Source organism: Symphodus melops (genome assembly GCF_947650265.1).
Source record: "Symphodus melops genome assembly, chromosome: 9".
Lineage (NCBI taxonomy): Eukaryota > Metazoa > Chordata > Actinopteri > Labriformes > Labridae > Symphodus > Symphodus melops.
The window spans coordinates 11231125-11246207 of record NC_136699.1 but is presented as its reverse complement, the minus strand read 5'-3'; the positions used below and the strand labels follow the sequence as shown (position 1 = coordinate 11246207).

Sequence of the window (15083 nt, the reverse complement as noted above, 5' to 3'; positions counted from 1 at the left end):
CCACACCTCCGACTGAAAAGACAGTGGCGAGTCAACAAATTTCAAAATCTTGTTCTGCAGCAGCCAACCGCCTCGGCTCTACAGCTGCTGACGCTCACGATATTATTCTGATTCATTTTTCAAAGTAACGATGTGAAAATTGACACCTTTGAATCAATTTATCGCGATTAATCTTTTCATGCCTAGTCATGACGTTGCCTGTTGTGTAAATGTTATACAAGAACATAAAATTAACATACTTATAATTATTTATGTTTATATTGTTATCCAATGGATCTTCAATTGTGAGAATCAGATAGTTTTCAATAATAACCACCTCAGTATAAGGGTACATCACCGTCTATAAATGTTTACGGATTTAAAAAGTGTTTTTTTTTTTGTCTCTGTCAAACACAGGCTCAAGGAAAACTAAAGCAAAATATTCATGTAAATGTTTCCCTTGTGATGCCTCAGCTCACTGACTTGTATCACATCCCGAGAAATAATCAATTCATACCCACCAGGAGCCTGTGTGAAGGTTTTAATGAGCTTTTGTCATTGTCTCACACACATGAACACACACTAGAATCCTAATATTGTAAAAGCTTGATGCAAAGCTACGACTGATCTCAGACAATAAAGGTCAAATTAGAGTGCAGCTGAAGGTCAATGTATCCATATTAACTCCAACCTTTACACGTCTCTCGTTATCTAAATCATTAGTAAGAAACACAGACAAAGTGATCTGCAGAAAAGCCACTGTGCACTAAAGAAGAAATCATCCATTTAGTAGTCATCGTCCTGCTGAAGACGTTCTTGGTATGTGAGGCAAAGCGAGCAGGAGGATCTGGATGTTGAGCATAGCAGCGGTATCCACAGCAACCAGACCTGACAAATCCCCTCTCACAGTTTACTCTTCACCGTGGCCTCTGTCGGGAAATGAAAGAGAAAAAAATAAACTTTTTAGGACAAGGGAAGAGACTCAGTGTCTTTACCTTGGTCATTCAGCAGTTAATAGCCTTCGGACCACCGAGTTGCTTCAAAGGAATCTGTTACAGAGGATGAGTCACTCTCAATCCGACATGGCTAAAGACACACTCAAAAAAACATGCAAACACACACACATACACATACAGAGAGTCATTGTGGGAGGTGCCAGGTGTTTGGAGACACATATGGTTTACAGTGGAGAGTTGGAGGCCTGCCTGCAGTAGCTCTGTCACACACTAAGACAGTTCTGGAACATCAACCAGCCAAACACCACCACAGCTCACTCACTGCTGCTAGGACATCTGCCACACATCCATTAGAGGACAAAGACCCAACAGCTAGCACAGTGTTTTTTTAAAGGGACACACCTGTGCTTTGAGAAAAACATCCTTTTATGTCAACTGATCTGAGTGAGAAGATTTGAAAGTTCTGATTGAAGATGATGCTGTAAATGATCTCTTGTCCTCACACTGAAAGGACGCTGTACAGTTAACAATAAGGCTGTTTGACCATCATCTCCTTTGTGTTGAGAACATTAAAGACAAGACCTGAACTAACTATGTTACAGACCATCTGCAATGGCACTCAGCTCTGAGCTTACAGAGGACAGATGTCTTTACAATGATTCCATATATAAAGATACAGTTTTTAAAAGTTCAAATTAATTTGATAAAACTGTTATTTTGAGAAACATTGTGTTTTCAGAGGCGCATTACAACACACTACATATGAGTGAGTGTTACCACCAGCAGACCAGAAGGTGGACTATCTGCTGCCCCCACATTAAAGTTAAATAATGTTCACGGAGGAACATGTCACGTAATGTGGTGATGTGGATCAGTTATGTGTTTTTATAGTTGTGGACATCAATTGACGTCGTCGTTGCTACTCATGTTCATGGGTTTGTTGACAAAATCCAAAAAATAGAGCCTTATCATTCAAGCTCATACTTCATGCACGTTATGTGTTAGTGTTAGGTGGGCACTTCTGCTTAGTGGTTGTTACATTTTTCTCTTAAAAAACACTCTTTATCAAACTCTGCATTTTAATAAAGTAGAGAATACAAAGGCCATGAGAACCCATTATTTTTTAGCAATTGATCTTCCCTGAGGCTAGAATTGAAATGAGAGAGAAATCCTTCCTGGTATCGGACACTTTATGGTTGGATCTGTCCGCAAAAAGATAAAAAAATATTAAGACTCTTAACCCACTGTCTAAGTTTAAAGCTTATATGAGAGATTTGGCTGCTAAGTTGATTGGATTCTGCTCTTATTTTTAATCGACTTCCCCTCTTTGCTCTCTTGCTCCTCTTCAGCTCCTGTCTGCCACAAGAAAAACACTGAAATTCTCACTTCAAACGTTTATTTTTAGTTTGATGTGATGAAGAGAATTATTCCTTTCCTTGTGAACACTGACTTGATAAATGTCATGCAAACTGTACATGTATCTATATTGCTTTTAAACAGTTAAGTTGCCTTTTACTTCTGTACAGACTCATATATATTTCCCTGCACGGGTATTTCTCAGTTTTTTGACTTGACTTACCGGAGCCGATGAAATGTGTCCTCATTTGAAATTAAAACAACACTCCCTGCTCTGCTTTCAGTTTCAACCTCACTTCACTGCGACTTTTGACGTCTATCTGCTAAGTTTGTGTTTTGATTACAGTGTGTGAAAGTTTGTTGTGATTAATTTTGGGTGTTTATGAAGTACCTTTTGTTCCGTAACAAAAACAAAACTCTTGAAAGAGAAAAGCTTTTTTATTCTGATGAGATAAAAAAAAAAAAAGATAATGACTGATGATTGGACAATGATTCAGTTCCACAATTGTTTCTTTACACATATCTTATTGTGCATTAAGATATAATGCATTCACTTTGAAAAAGTCAGGTAAAAAAGGAACGATTTTATGAAGGAAAGGACACTTCAGCCCTGAGCAGAAAATATGTAGGATTCTGTTGCTGGTTACGTTCAGCTTTGGCAGCAGCTGTGTGCCAAATCATATAAAAAAGAAAAGTTTATGAAATGTTTGGTTTTCTAACACAGAAAAAAGGAGAGGTGAGTTTGATTTATAGCCGTGGTAAAGCAGCACATTAGAGGTTAAGTCTGCAGTTGTAATACCAATGCTTAATTTGAATAATTGAGTGAATGAATGATCATGCTTAGGAGCCCAGACTGCTGGGCTTTACAACACTATCAATCACCAGTGCAATCAAAACAAATGGGTGAAGTCATCATGTCACAGCTTGAGCCAACATAAAATTTACGTATTTACTAAACTTAATTTAACCGTGAGATCAATCTGCAATGATGTCTCAAAAGACCCTTTATGTACTGTGCATTTTGAAAAGCAGGGGAGACAGGACTGGTAAATTAAGAGGAAAACCATTGGGCTTAATTTCTATTTCTTTTAAACAGGACACTTGTCACCTTCAAAACAGACAAATAAAGCTTTACATCTGCTTTCTCAGTGACAGTTAGCTAGCTAGCTTGGGGCCAGCAATTTCCATAACTTATATCAAGAAATGCAAAAAGGACATAAAGCAAGTTTCATTAAACACAGGTGAAAATACAGTAATTATTCCCAGACTATGAATGATGTTTTTTGGTGGAGTTGTCAGGGTGTCCATCAATGAACACGTCCTCTTTATGTTACTCAGTGGTTTACATTGTCCCTCGTTACTAAATGTTTATTTGCTCCTGTTGATGATGCAGAGAACACTTACTCACCATGCTGGTTACCTGAGCAATAAGCTGCAGTCTGTGTTCAGGCTAAAAAAAAACACAAGGCCAAACACATGACTGACTAAGAAATGACCTCACATGTCATCTGGCCAACACTGCGTCACACACACTCTCACAAACACACAGAGGATTTTTTAGTTTAACATTTTAAATGGACTCTTAAAAAGTACATTTCACAACCTAAAAAAATGACCGTAGTCTGAATCATGGAACAAAGTAAGATAAAAAAAAATATGAGCAAGTTAATCACGAAGGACATGAAGTTTATAACTTCAACATTCACTGAAGTGACATGATATCAGTTCTTCTGAGACTGATGAGGAGACAGAACAAAACATTTTAGAAAGCTGCTGTTTGCATGGGATTTTTTTCAAAATGTGCGTTTCATTGGTGTTAACTGTATTTGTTGGATGGCACAGACAGAAAAATGATAAATGTGATTGTTTGGATAAACTCGGTCCTCAGGGAATGTCAGCCTCAGTTGTTGGTTTGCACATTTCTTCTGGTGTTCATCTTTTTTTTCTTTTTATAAATATAGATTCACGTGAAGGAAACTTGGCTTATGACTGAGCACACCTTGTCTTGTCTTCACACGCACACACATACAGTTACACACAGTCACCTACTGTGTGGAACTGTACTGATAAAATCCAATAGTTAAATGGAACACACCTCAAAGGTGAGAGCCAAATTTACATGTGTGAATTGATTCCTTAGCCTGCATTTATAAATCAGGTACATCACAAAACAGAAGTGATGAGTGTCTCAGGAATAGGAGTGTAACGTGTGCACTTTAAATTGAAATAACACATCTCCTTTGAGTCTTTTTTTATTTTGATGAACCTCAAATGTTTGGATCAAACCGCATGATTCTGACGTTTAAAATCCTGCATGTGCCCCTCAAGCTTGTGTGGATTGTCTTCTTCCACTATTCAATTGCACATGTATGTGAATAAAGCAGTTCCAATAAACACATTTGAATAAAAACTTATCCAATCAAATTTTTAGTTGCTCAACATAAAAAAACATGTTCTCACTTACTGAAATGAAACCAGACTGTCGTTATCATATCGCATGTGCATCCAACAAGAACTCTGATATTTAACGCAGTGTCTTAACTCACCAAAATAAATGTCAGACACAAATACAGCTTTAATCAATCATGGGAATTTAAATCCAAATAGATCTATGTGACTAAATGATTAAAACCAACATATTTACAAATGAAAGGACAACAGGGCAATCTATTCAGACAATCAGCTGAAAAGGCCACAGCAATAATCACATTACAGGTGACATGTACTGTACACACAGTACGTGTGAACCTATGTTCGGTCTGGGTTTGTGTGTTTGGCATGAGAATCATCTGATGAGACATGTATCTGTTTGGACCCTGTGCATGTTAAACAAGACTCTGCATACATGCATGTACGTTGTTGAGCAAAGATAATGTTTATTTAATGATATAAAACCTAATTAAGTGTGTGTGTGTGTGTGTGTGTGTGTGTGTGTGTGTGAGTGTGTGTGTGTGTGTGTGAATGTACTGCATGTGCAAAACGCACACATCATATAATGCTAAGTATTTATCACAGTGTCTGTTTGTGTGTGTCGAGTTAATTTGACCTGAACTGAATTGTCATCACTGTATTTAGACATGTGTGTGTTTGTAAAATATGTGAGTGAATTTAAGAGAGAGAGAGTGTGTGTGTGTGTGTGTGTGTGTGTGTGTGTGAGTGTGCGCGTGCGTTTGTGACAAAGCGACAACTCACCAGCAGGGAAGTAGAGCGGGAGATTCTGCAGATACAGCTCCTTATCCGTCGGCAAGAACACACAAAAGATGACTCTGTCCAGCTGACACACACGAAAACAGCCTTTTATTACAAGCATATGCAATAACTGTGTATTCATCAATAGCAGGAGGGGAACAAAGTAGCAGTGTGTGACATTGTGCAGCAGTGATATCAGGAGAATGCAGCAAATGCATCAGTCCATTACTTCCCTATTAGCGCCCTATTATGATCATGCCACAACACAAGGCTTATTACACTGTGAGGCGTCACAGAGTGCTGCCAAAGTATAAAGAGAGACAGCGTGTGTGTGTGTGTGTGTGTGTGTGTGAAAGAGAGAGAAGGAGAGAGGGGGGTTTAAAAGACGGATTTCTGTGCAGTGAGTCCTTTTGTATTGTATCCTTGAGTTTGTGTCTAAAGACGTGATGTGTGTGTGTGTGTGTGTGTGTTTGTGTGTGTGTGTGTGTGTTTGTGTGTGTGTTTGTGTGTAAGAGAGAGAGTCCCTTTTTTATGATTTGCATCCCCTCAGTGTTACACTCAATTTGTGTGTTTTTGCATTGGAACTAGACTCGGCCCTCAGTGCCCCGCTCCTACACACACCTACACACACACACCTACACACCTACACACACACCTACACACACCTACACACACACACACCTACACACCACACACACACACACACCTACACACACACACACACACACACACACACACACACACACACAGCATAGCGAGCTATAAACATAATAGATTTGCATTAATATGATATTTGTCCTGTAAGTTCAGCTATTTTACTACAGCTATGTCCTCTCTGCTCTGACTTGGTGTCTTTAGATCCTTCTTCACCACTCCATAATAGTCTGACAGTCACACAGTAGCTGTACGACATGTAGCCAAATGATTAAAACTACTGTAGCTACAGTAAAAATGCTCTAAAGGATTTAAGCGCCACTGTGTGCTTTATCTCTCAGACTCTGACAAACATTATTCCAGCATGTCTCCACAAAGGTTTGGAGTCTTGTATTTTGGAGGCAGTACAAATTTAAAGCCAGGCTGTTTCTATCACTCTGTGCTTGGTGTGGGAGTTTAAGTCTCATTGCTTTCAAATACAGACATTTCTGCAGCCTGTTAGCCCGCAGTCCGTTTTTTTTTTCACTACCAGCTTGTTGCACAATTACCATCACTTGCCACTGTTTGAATGCATGGAGGCAAAAAGGGAAGATATGGAAATATATGGTAAGTAACTACATCCCCTGGGCCAAGGTTCTAAAATCACAAACCTCCACAGTTGCATCCACTTGCGCCATTTTGCAGGCTCATGCATTCAAATTAAAGTGAATGCTTGTGAGGAGAGACGTAAAATGGCCTCCAGAAATCAGTAGCATTGGGGAGCTGATTTTGATGCTGTTTCAAAATGGACCCTGGAGATGCCAAAGCTGACAATAACAACAAAGACTGAAATGGGCTTTCTTGAAACTGACAGTCTGCTGAAAAGCACAGATTCCAGCTAACTGATCTGTGATAGAGAATACACTTTAACTAGTAAACAGAACGTACATTAAGTCCTACAGCATGTATGCAAACAATCTGGGTCCATTTCATAGCTTCACTTTAGAAAGCATTTTATTAGAAGCAGACAGATCTCAAGTTTATGAAGCCGATTGCCTGTTTTTGAATCAGTATGTTTATCCACTAAAGTGAGCTAGAAGGATTAGCACCGATGGCTCTTTGGTTTAAACCACAATCATAATGATCATTATATATTTTGTTTTAAACCAAAAATAGGCTTCAATGATGTTCTGTACTCTATAACAAAATATACATTCACCACATGTTGGAAGTCAACCTGTCTTTGCCTGGTAGTCATTGGTCTTCATTTTCCCCCCTGCTTTAATCAAGTTGATGTTCAGCCCACGGCCGCTGCTAACTTTTTCTGGCATAAAATTTCAGTTTGATAACTTTTCCACAATCCTACCAAGAAGGAAAGTTTGCCTTTTCTTAAGATCTCCAATAAGCTTTCTATCTAACTGACTGGAGTTTTGTCCTTGTATTTAAAGTTGGTGTACAAGAACATGGGACAGTGAAGATCATATATTTACAGCTCCTTACTGTACATTGTGAGACAGGCTGTTTTGTCAAATGTCATGCATTAGTTTTTTAAAAACTTTCTGGGAATCTTACAGTCAATATGATTGGCTGAATATAAGAATTATAAAAGTTATGCGCTACATTATTACAAATGGGGTGATTCAGGAATAAAAGATTTATATTTTGTTATTACACTTCAGTTCTGGCACACTGCCCTGTGACTGGAGTCCATTTTGTCTCCCACTGCATCTGTAATTTTCAATTTCATTTCCTACATTACAGCTCTTCAAGCCAGTATAAGCCCAACAAAACAAACTGTAAAAAACGCATAACGGGAAGGGGCTCAATTAAAGATTGAACTCAATTTCCTCTGGTGAACAGTCTCACTTTATATGTATGTAAATAAACTCTGTCCTGCAGTCTTATTTGTTCACAATAAAACCTTTTTTCATCCCCTTAAACAAACACACAGTGGAACTATTTATGGGCAGTGTAAACAGGAGTTTTGTTGATTTTGCTCTCTGGTCTTATTTTATGCCGTTTATGTTTTGTTGACTGTCGGCCTCAACGGTGAGACGCGAGAAGTTTAACGCTTGTTTGTCAAGCTCGTCTCAGGCTGATGGCATAAGTCGGCTGGTATTGCCGCAGAGAGCCGGGAGACTAAAGCGCTAACAATAACATCATCAACAACCTCACTGGGAGGTGATACAGCATGCTGCTTAGAGAGAGAGATAGATTGAAAAGAGGAGTGGGAGGAGACCAGGAAAGTAAAGGAGGAAGAGAGGAGGAGAGTTTAGAGCATGTAAACCACTGATTGGAAAGTTTCCTCTTTGTTCCACACAGCCCCCCCCCCCCCTCCCCTCCAGTCATCTATTCCATCACTTTGTCTTTTCTCAGCTTGCTGTTTCTCCATAGAGAGAGAGAGAGAGAGAGAGAGAGAGAGAGAGAGAGAGAGAGAGAGAGAGAGAGAGAGAGCGTGTTGTTTGTGCGTGTGTGTGTGTGTGTGTGTGTTTGTGTAAGTTGGATTTCGTCCCGTAAGGAGCCAATTAAAACACAGACTTGGCCATGAGCAAGAGAGCCTGAACCCAGGAGTGTTTGTGCTTAAATGAATGTGTATGTGTCCCTGAGTGTGCCTGTATGTGTGTGTTTTCTCAATACACCCTTCTCCTCTCTCCCATCAGAAAACAAAAACAACAGCTGTGAAAAGAATGATACCTAGAGGAAATGGAAGTGGAAAATTGCCAATCATGCACACAGCATACACACACACACACACACACACACACGTGAACATGTATGCATACCCACCTTGTCATGATGTTCATCCAGATACTCCCTCACAGTTGCCAATGCCTCGTGCACAGCCTCCTCAGGTGGATATCCTACATTAGCACACACACCACATACACACAATGTAGAAAATATAAAGATAATTGTTAGAAACAGGTGCAGTGTGTTTGCATTAGTTACCTTGCACTAACTGCACTAACAGGTATCTGTTCTTCTTATCATGTTCTGTGTTTTCTCACTTTCCTTTCCACCTGACTTGCATACTCTGAAGTGGTGCAGACACAACACACTTGTTGGTAACAACAAGCTAGGAGACAGATGGAGGAGGACTACACAATCTCTTCCATATTCATCCGGCAACCGAGACCTTTCAGAACTGGGAAATTATCCCCACTGCTGGAAACTCAACACACAGGCAGTAAAAAAATGCATCATCTGGCCAAACTGCTAAGCCCAAACAAACACATACTGTGTGATTATACAGTAATTATTCCATACATCAGGAGAGAGGCTGCAACACGGGGGAAAACATGTGGGGACAAATTAGCACTGAAAATAGATTTATTTAAGCAGTAAAAAAGACACATGCAATATTCACACAGGAAGAGGTTTACTGCGAGTATACATTGTAATCACACTATATATATATATATATATATACACACACATATATATATATACACACACACACACACACACACACACACACATATATATATATATATATATATATATATATGAAGACTGTGGAGGTTTCACATCTGGACTGACATCTACCTGTACTGTATGTTCATGATGGAGGAGAAAAAAAGTGTTGCTCATTGGAGACAAACATCTATTTTTTTGGTGTGGTACAGTAAGTGGATGATTTAAAAGCTGTCAACCAATTATGACGTTCATTCTCCAACTTCAAGTCTTGAAAAAAATACATTTGTGAGAATTGAAAAAAGGTTATCGTACTGTAGAAGAAGATTTCACACATGGTCAATCTGAGCCGTGTCCTCTTCCTCTTTCTAGGAAAGCTGAGAAGTGTCAACAAGCTGCCCTTACACCCCCCCCCAGGGAGTGTGTAAGCACTATCCTCAACTCTCTCCCTTACCAGTGTGAAGGGGGATTATAGTCAATCTGACACAATCTCTGGCCTAATCTACTTTAATCTGCTGGTCTTAATCCAAGGCCTCAATCTGAGAACCACCTCTGAGTTGCAGCAGATAATGTGACACTCTGGTTAAACAGACAAAGTCTGATAATGAAAACAAGCACAGAATGGAAAACCCAGCCAATGTTCAGAGTGTTTAATCTGTTAGACTCAGATTTGTTGTTTTGTAAAAAAAGAAAACGTTTTTTTCTCGTACTCAAAAGGAAAAAAACTACAGGAATTTAAAGTCTCAAGTAACATAAACACATTGAAAAAAACAAGAAATACTTAACAAGTGTAAAGGTCATAGATTTGACAGTTGTAGTTTTACAAAGAGCCGTACAACATGAACGTAACACACACTGACCGTAGATTCCAGTGGAGATGCAAGGGAAAGCCTACAGAGGAAAGATGACAGACAAAGTGGTTACAGTTTGTTGCTGATCACATAACAACCAGCTGTTATTTCACACACACACACACACACACACACACACACACACACACACACACACACACACACACACACACACACACACACACACACACACACACACACACACACACACACACACACACACACACACACACACACACACACACACACACACACGCACACACACACACACACAGACACACGGTGCACAGTAAACCCACTCACTGCTGGAGCTCCATAAAGTCTTTCTCCTGATTGTGTTTAATGGCAGCCTCCATCTTTCTTTGGCTTACATCTATTTATAGACCAAACTGTCGCTCTTTCCTTGTAACGGATGTTTGGAGGAAAAAAGGAAGGTTTGGCACTAACTAGGCATTAAAGCAATGATGTGAACCACAGAGGAAAATATCACTTAAAGTTGCAAGTTATTGCAAAAGAAGGTCTAAAAAAAACATCTCTGTCATGTTCAATTGGATGACGTTGATGGTTTCTTTCGGTAACAGCAGGAATGGTTAAACAACACAGGTCCCAGAGTTGTGTTTAGCACCGCACTAAAGTAAAGAGCTGCGGTATTTCAGAGAATAATCGTCTTTTTCCCATCATGTAGGGCAGAGCTGTGATCAGGTCTTCACAACAGGACAGATTTGTAAAAGGCGTTATTGTAGTAAAAGCCTTCACCTGCAGCTCTTTATCGAACAGCTCACTGTGGCTATTTTACTTTAAAAGCCTCCTGTGTTGCAGCAGTTGAATGCTTGTAAAGGATTGTTTTTTATGTCCTGAAAAGACTCTCTGAGGGCGGAAGATTTAGACCATGAAACACAACATCCCATGGTTTGAATCTCATTTTGTTTTCTCATCCTGTTGGGGGAAATGTGTGTTTCTCATTCTTACACACGTTTCCTGTCTCCTCTATCCTTTGCTATATGATAAAAGCAGAAAAGTACAAAACAACTCCAGTCCCCACATGTCTCTTTATTGATTGACAACACTTTAGTGTTTTCCTTAATGCTGGACACTAAAGACTTCTACTTCAATCAATTTCAATTCTGATCAAGCCTTAATGATGCTGCAGCTTTCAGAATCAGCTGATTCAAGAGAACTAAAGTTTCATTTATCCTTACTGTTCCAAATCTGCACACACACAACACAGCACACAGAGCGGTAACTGTAGCTTACACCACAAGGAGCCGCGGATCCTTTCTCATTGTCTGATATACGAAAACTGAATCATTAGGTTGCTCATTGTAATCAGAATGAAGAGCGGAAACGATTACAAAGACCAGTAACTTTTTTTCTGTACACATGAGCATGTGAGTAATTGAGTATGTTAATGAATACGGCTTCTGTTGATAACATAAATTACAAACAGTAACATTCAATTGCATCCATCCCCTCCTGTGCATCACCATGTGACAGAGCAGATCATTCAAAACATGCTCATAATTTTTTTTAAAGCTGATTAATATTGAAGTGATCCCTAATTGTCAACACATGCTGAAAGTGTTAACCATAAACAAATTGAAAGTTTCTTAATATATAAAAGGAGAGTGATTTCATTTTATATAATTGAGATACATGTCAGGCAGGTTCATGCTCCACCACTGCTTCTAAGCTGAGAGAAGCAGCCAGGAAACTTCAAAGTAAATCCAATCTGGCAGATCCTCAACCTGCTGTCAAATGCTGCCGTACGAGCAGATGCTTGGATGCTTTCTGAAACTCCAGATCTGTACGTTTGACCAGATTGTGGAGCTGGCAACTCAGGGTGAGAGCAGACATGACTCACAAGTTCCTCAAGCTGAAAGGGAAACATAGAAGTCAGTGAAAGTGCACTTCAAACGTCTAGCTCAAGGGACTTCATGTTAAAAAAAAAAAAAAAAAAGTTCCCTGGGTGAAGTAAGGTTGTGTTGAGGAGAAGTCCAGTTTGTATCAAGAATGACACAATTAGAGAGCATTAAATTTGGGATTTTGGGCTCTACCAAAAAAGACAATTACTCAAGTGTATACTCTAATAACAAACGAATAAATACATTATGTCATCATAGAAAAGGTATGTACATAGAGTGATGTATTATGGTACCAAGCTCCTGTAAGGCTTTTTAGCTGGTTATGAAACAGACTGAAATACTATAAATGCCTTATTATGAGCTACAAAAGCAAACAAGACCCATCGAACAAAGATGGGGTACGTATCTGACAAGGAGACTAACTGCAAGCTGCAGAAACATCCTTTGTTAACAGTTCCCACTGTATACTGTAAATATTCATGGACGAAGTCTGAGGTCAGCCATCTGCTACTGCAGAGGGCTTTGGAAGCCTGTCGGTGGCGGTGCCCATGCTGGAAAGGCTGTCTCAATCTACTCTAACTTTCAGTCAACCTAACAACGGGCGAAAAGCTGGAGCTGAGTTGGATGTTCAGCGCCTTGATAATCCGCTATATTGTGCTGGTCTATCAAACAGCTTGAATATACGCACAACTCGTAAGTTACCCCTGTAATTAACCCCTGTTAAATGTGTCAATGAAGACATTAACTAATCAGACCAAAGTTGTTTTCTCGTAACAGGCTGTAGACGTGTTCGTATCTGCTGGGATGGGGCGTGTACTGTACCGGTATATAACTTCCTGGTCTCAGCCAGCCTCAAGTGGACACTCGAGCAACAGCAGTTTTTTTGCAATTCCTCTTTGGCAGCATTTTCCAACACTAGAGGGTCCCGCCCCAAAGACTGACTTTTAAAAGATGGCCGCTGCAGTGATTTAAACAACCCAATGATGTCATCAAGAAGCTGAAAGGCCTTTGTTGGTTTACCCATCATGTCATTTAGGCAGAACAAAATCCTCTCCTAGTACGTTGAAGCCACATGAACAACACAAATATATGTTGTTCTTTCTTGTTTTGAATCAGATTATCAACACATTATTTCTATACCCAAAACGATGTGATCAATTAAAAGTTAGGCACCCTGGAGTAAATGAATCCCCATTTTAATTATGTAGCCACATCCAGACTGAAAGGCAGCCGATGTGTCAAAGCATGTTCCCTCAGCAAAATCTGCCCTCTGCAGATAACGGGTTGATGTTAGCTTATGAGTATGAATCAGTGTGGGAAGAAGTATAGAGTGACAGGGAAACAGGGGGAATTTAGTGAGATTTAACTGTTGTTTGTTTGGAAAGGGACTGCTTGTTGATGTGTTTATTACACTACTCCTATGCACGCACATGCACACACACACATTACACATTACACAAAGTCTGCCCTGCCCTCTTTTATCTTTCCCTGCACCTGCCTCAAATCACATCTGAAGGTGGTCTGCACTCTACTTGGTGCATTTCATGTTGCTTTAGTGTTTTTTTTTCTGACTTAAACACCTTGTGCTGTAGTGAAACCTCCCACCTGCTGTGATTCCTCTAAACTTCTTACACTCAACAATCCCACCTGCCCCTCCTGTTTCCCTCTCTCCATCTATCTCAGTCTGAATTTAGTTTAGAAAAATCAAATCTTCATGGTTTTGAACACTATCTCTGTTTCTTCTTTTTACTACAACAATCACAGGTTTGGTATCTCTTTATTCTTGTCTCCTGTTTGTCCTGGTTTTAACCATCCGTTCATCTCATCCCTCAATCCTCACCACGGAGCGAGCTTCATTTTTGGTGGCTGCTGTCAGGCTGTTTTTGTAGCACGACCTCAAGGCTTTTTTCTCCACCCCTCCAACTCCTCCTTGTGCAATCGGCCCCACTGTGTGAATCACATCTGCAGGGAGAGAGAGATGAGAAGATGAAGCACTTCTCCCAACAGTGTGACAGATAGAAAGTGAAAGTGTGAAATGTAAGCAGAAATGTATTCAGTTCAGTTTAATGTCAGCAGTCAAATCCACATTTATTCAGTTTTCATATTGATGCCGTGTTTAATATACTTCTAAGCAAATGCAAAAAAGATCATATCAATGTAGCCCAAGTGATGACCAAAAAGTCGTAAAATAAGAAAATCTAATAAAATAAGATAGCTCAATGTTTTCCTATCTTATCACTCTGCCTTTCCCAATGCACAACACCTTTCATTTAGCAATCAAGACCATGTTCAACTTTGTTCATCACTTGAAGGTTTCAATGATTTTCACAGCATATGTCGTTTCATATGCAAGGTTATGCCATTTCTGTTTTTAAAGAGTCTGAATATTGCCTAATTACAACAAAGAAACATTTTGGCATTTAATGAACCTGGAAACATTGAAAGCAAACATGGACACCTCAAATCAAACAAGCTTTATAAAACCAAAATGTTGTGGCTTTATTTGATTTATTACAGCCCTCACATCACACATTCTCTGATAACAAGGTGTTATGTGATGTAGAAGATTGAAAGTCGTTACCATAGGAACCTTTCCCATCTTTGCCATCCATATAAAATCACGTGAACTTGTGCAGAAGGTGAGTTTATCTGCATTTTTTCTTGTAAAAGCTGTTTCGTTACACTTAATTGCTCTTTATCAGATTTCAGTTCCACAGAGTTTGTGTCTGAATCAAAAACTCTTTAAATTCTCTTATGAATGAACTTTATTCATTCTTAAAGATGAGGACGCCTGTGCAGACTCAGTCGGGGATGTGAGCATGTTCAGTAAAAGACCAGTTAGC

The 15083-nt window shown here is 39.5% G+C and overlaps 1 protein-coding gene across 3 annotated transcripts in view; it reads right to left on the bottom strand.

Moving 5' to 3' along the window:
* Positions 1-507: 507 nt before the first annotated feature.
* macrod1 (mono-ADP ribosylhydrolase 1) overlaps positions 508-15083 on the bottom strand; it is a 102586-nt gene continuing 88010 nt past the window's right edge. For 2 of the 3 annotated variants that reach the window (XM_079352204.1, XM_079352202.1), the window contains 5 exons: positions 14081-14202; positions 10388-10418; positions 8901-8974; positions 5484-5565; positions 508-908 (listed from right to left, as the gene is read on the bottom strand). In XM_079352204.1, the coding sequence (XP_079208330.1) occupies positions 883-908; positions 5484-5565; positions 8901-8974; positions 10388-10418; positions 14081-14202 (335 nt within the window). In that variant the 3' untranslated portion in view covers positions 508-882. Of the gene's footprint in view, positions 909-3699; positions 3742-5483; positions 5566-8900; positions 8975-10387; positions 10419-14080; positions 14203-15083 lie in introns of all 3 variants that reach the window. The other variant, XM_079352203.1, reaches the window with a different exon arrangement.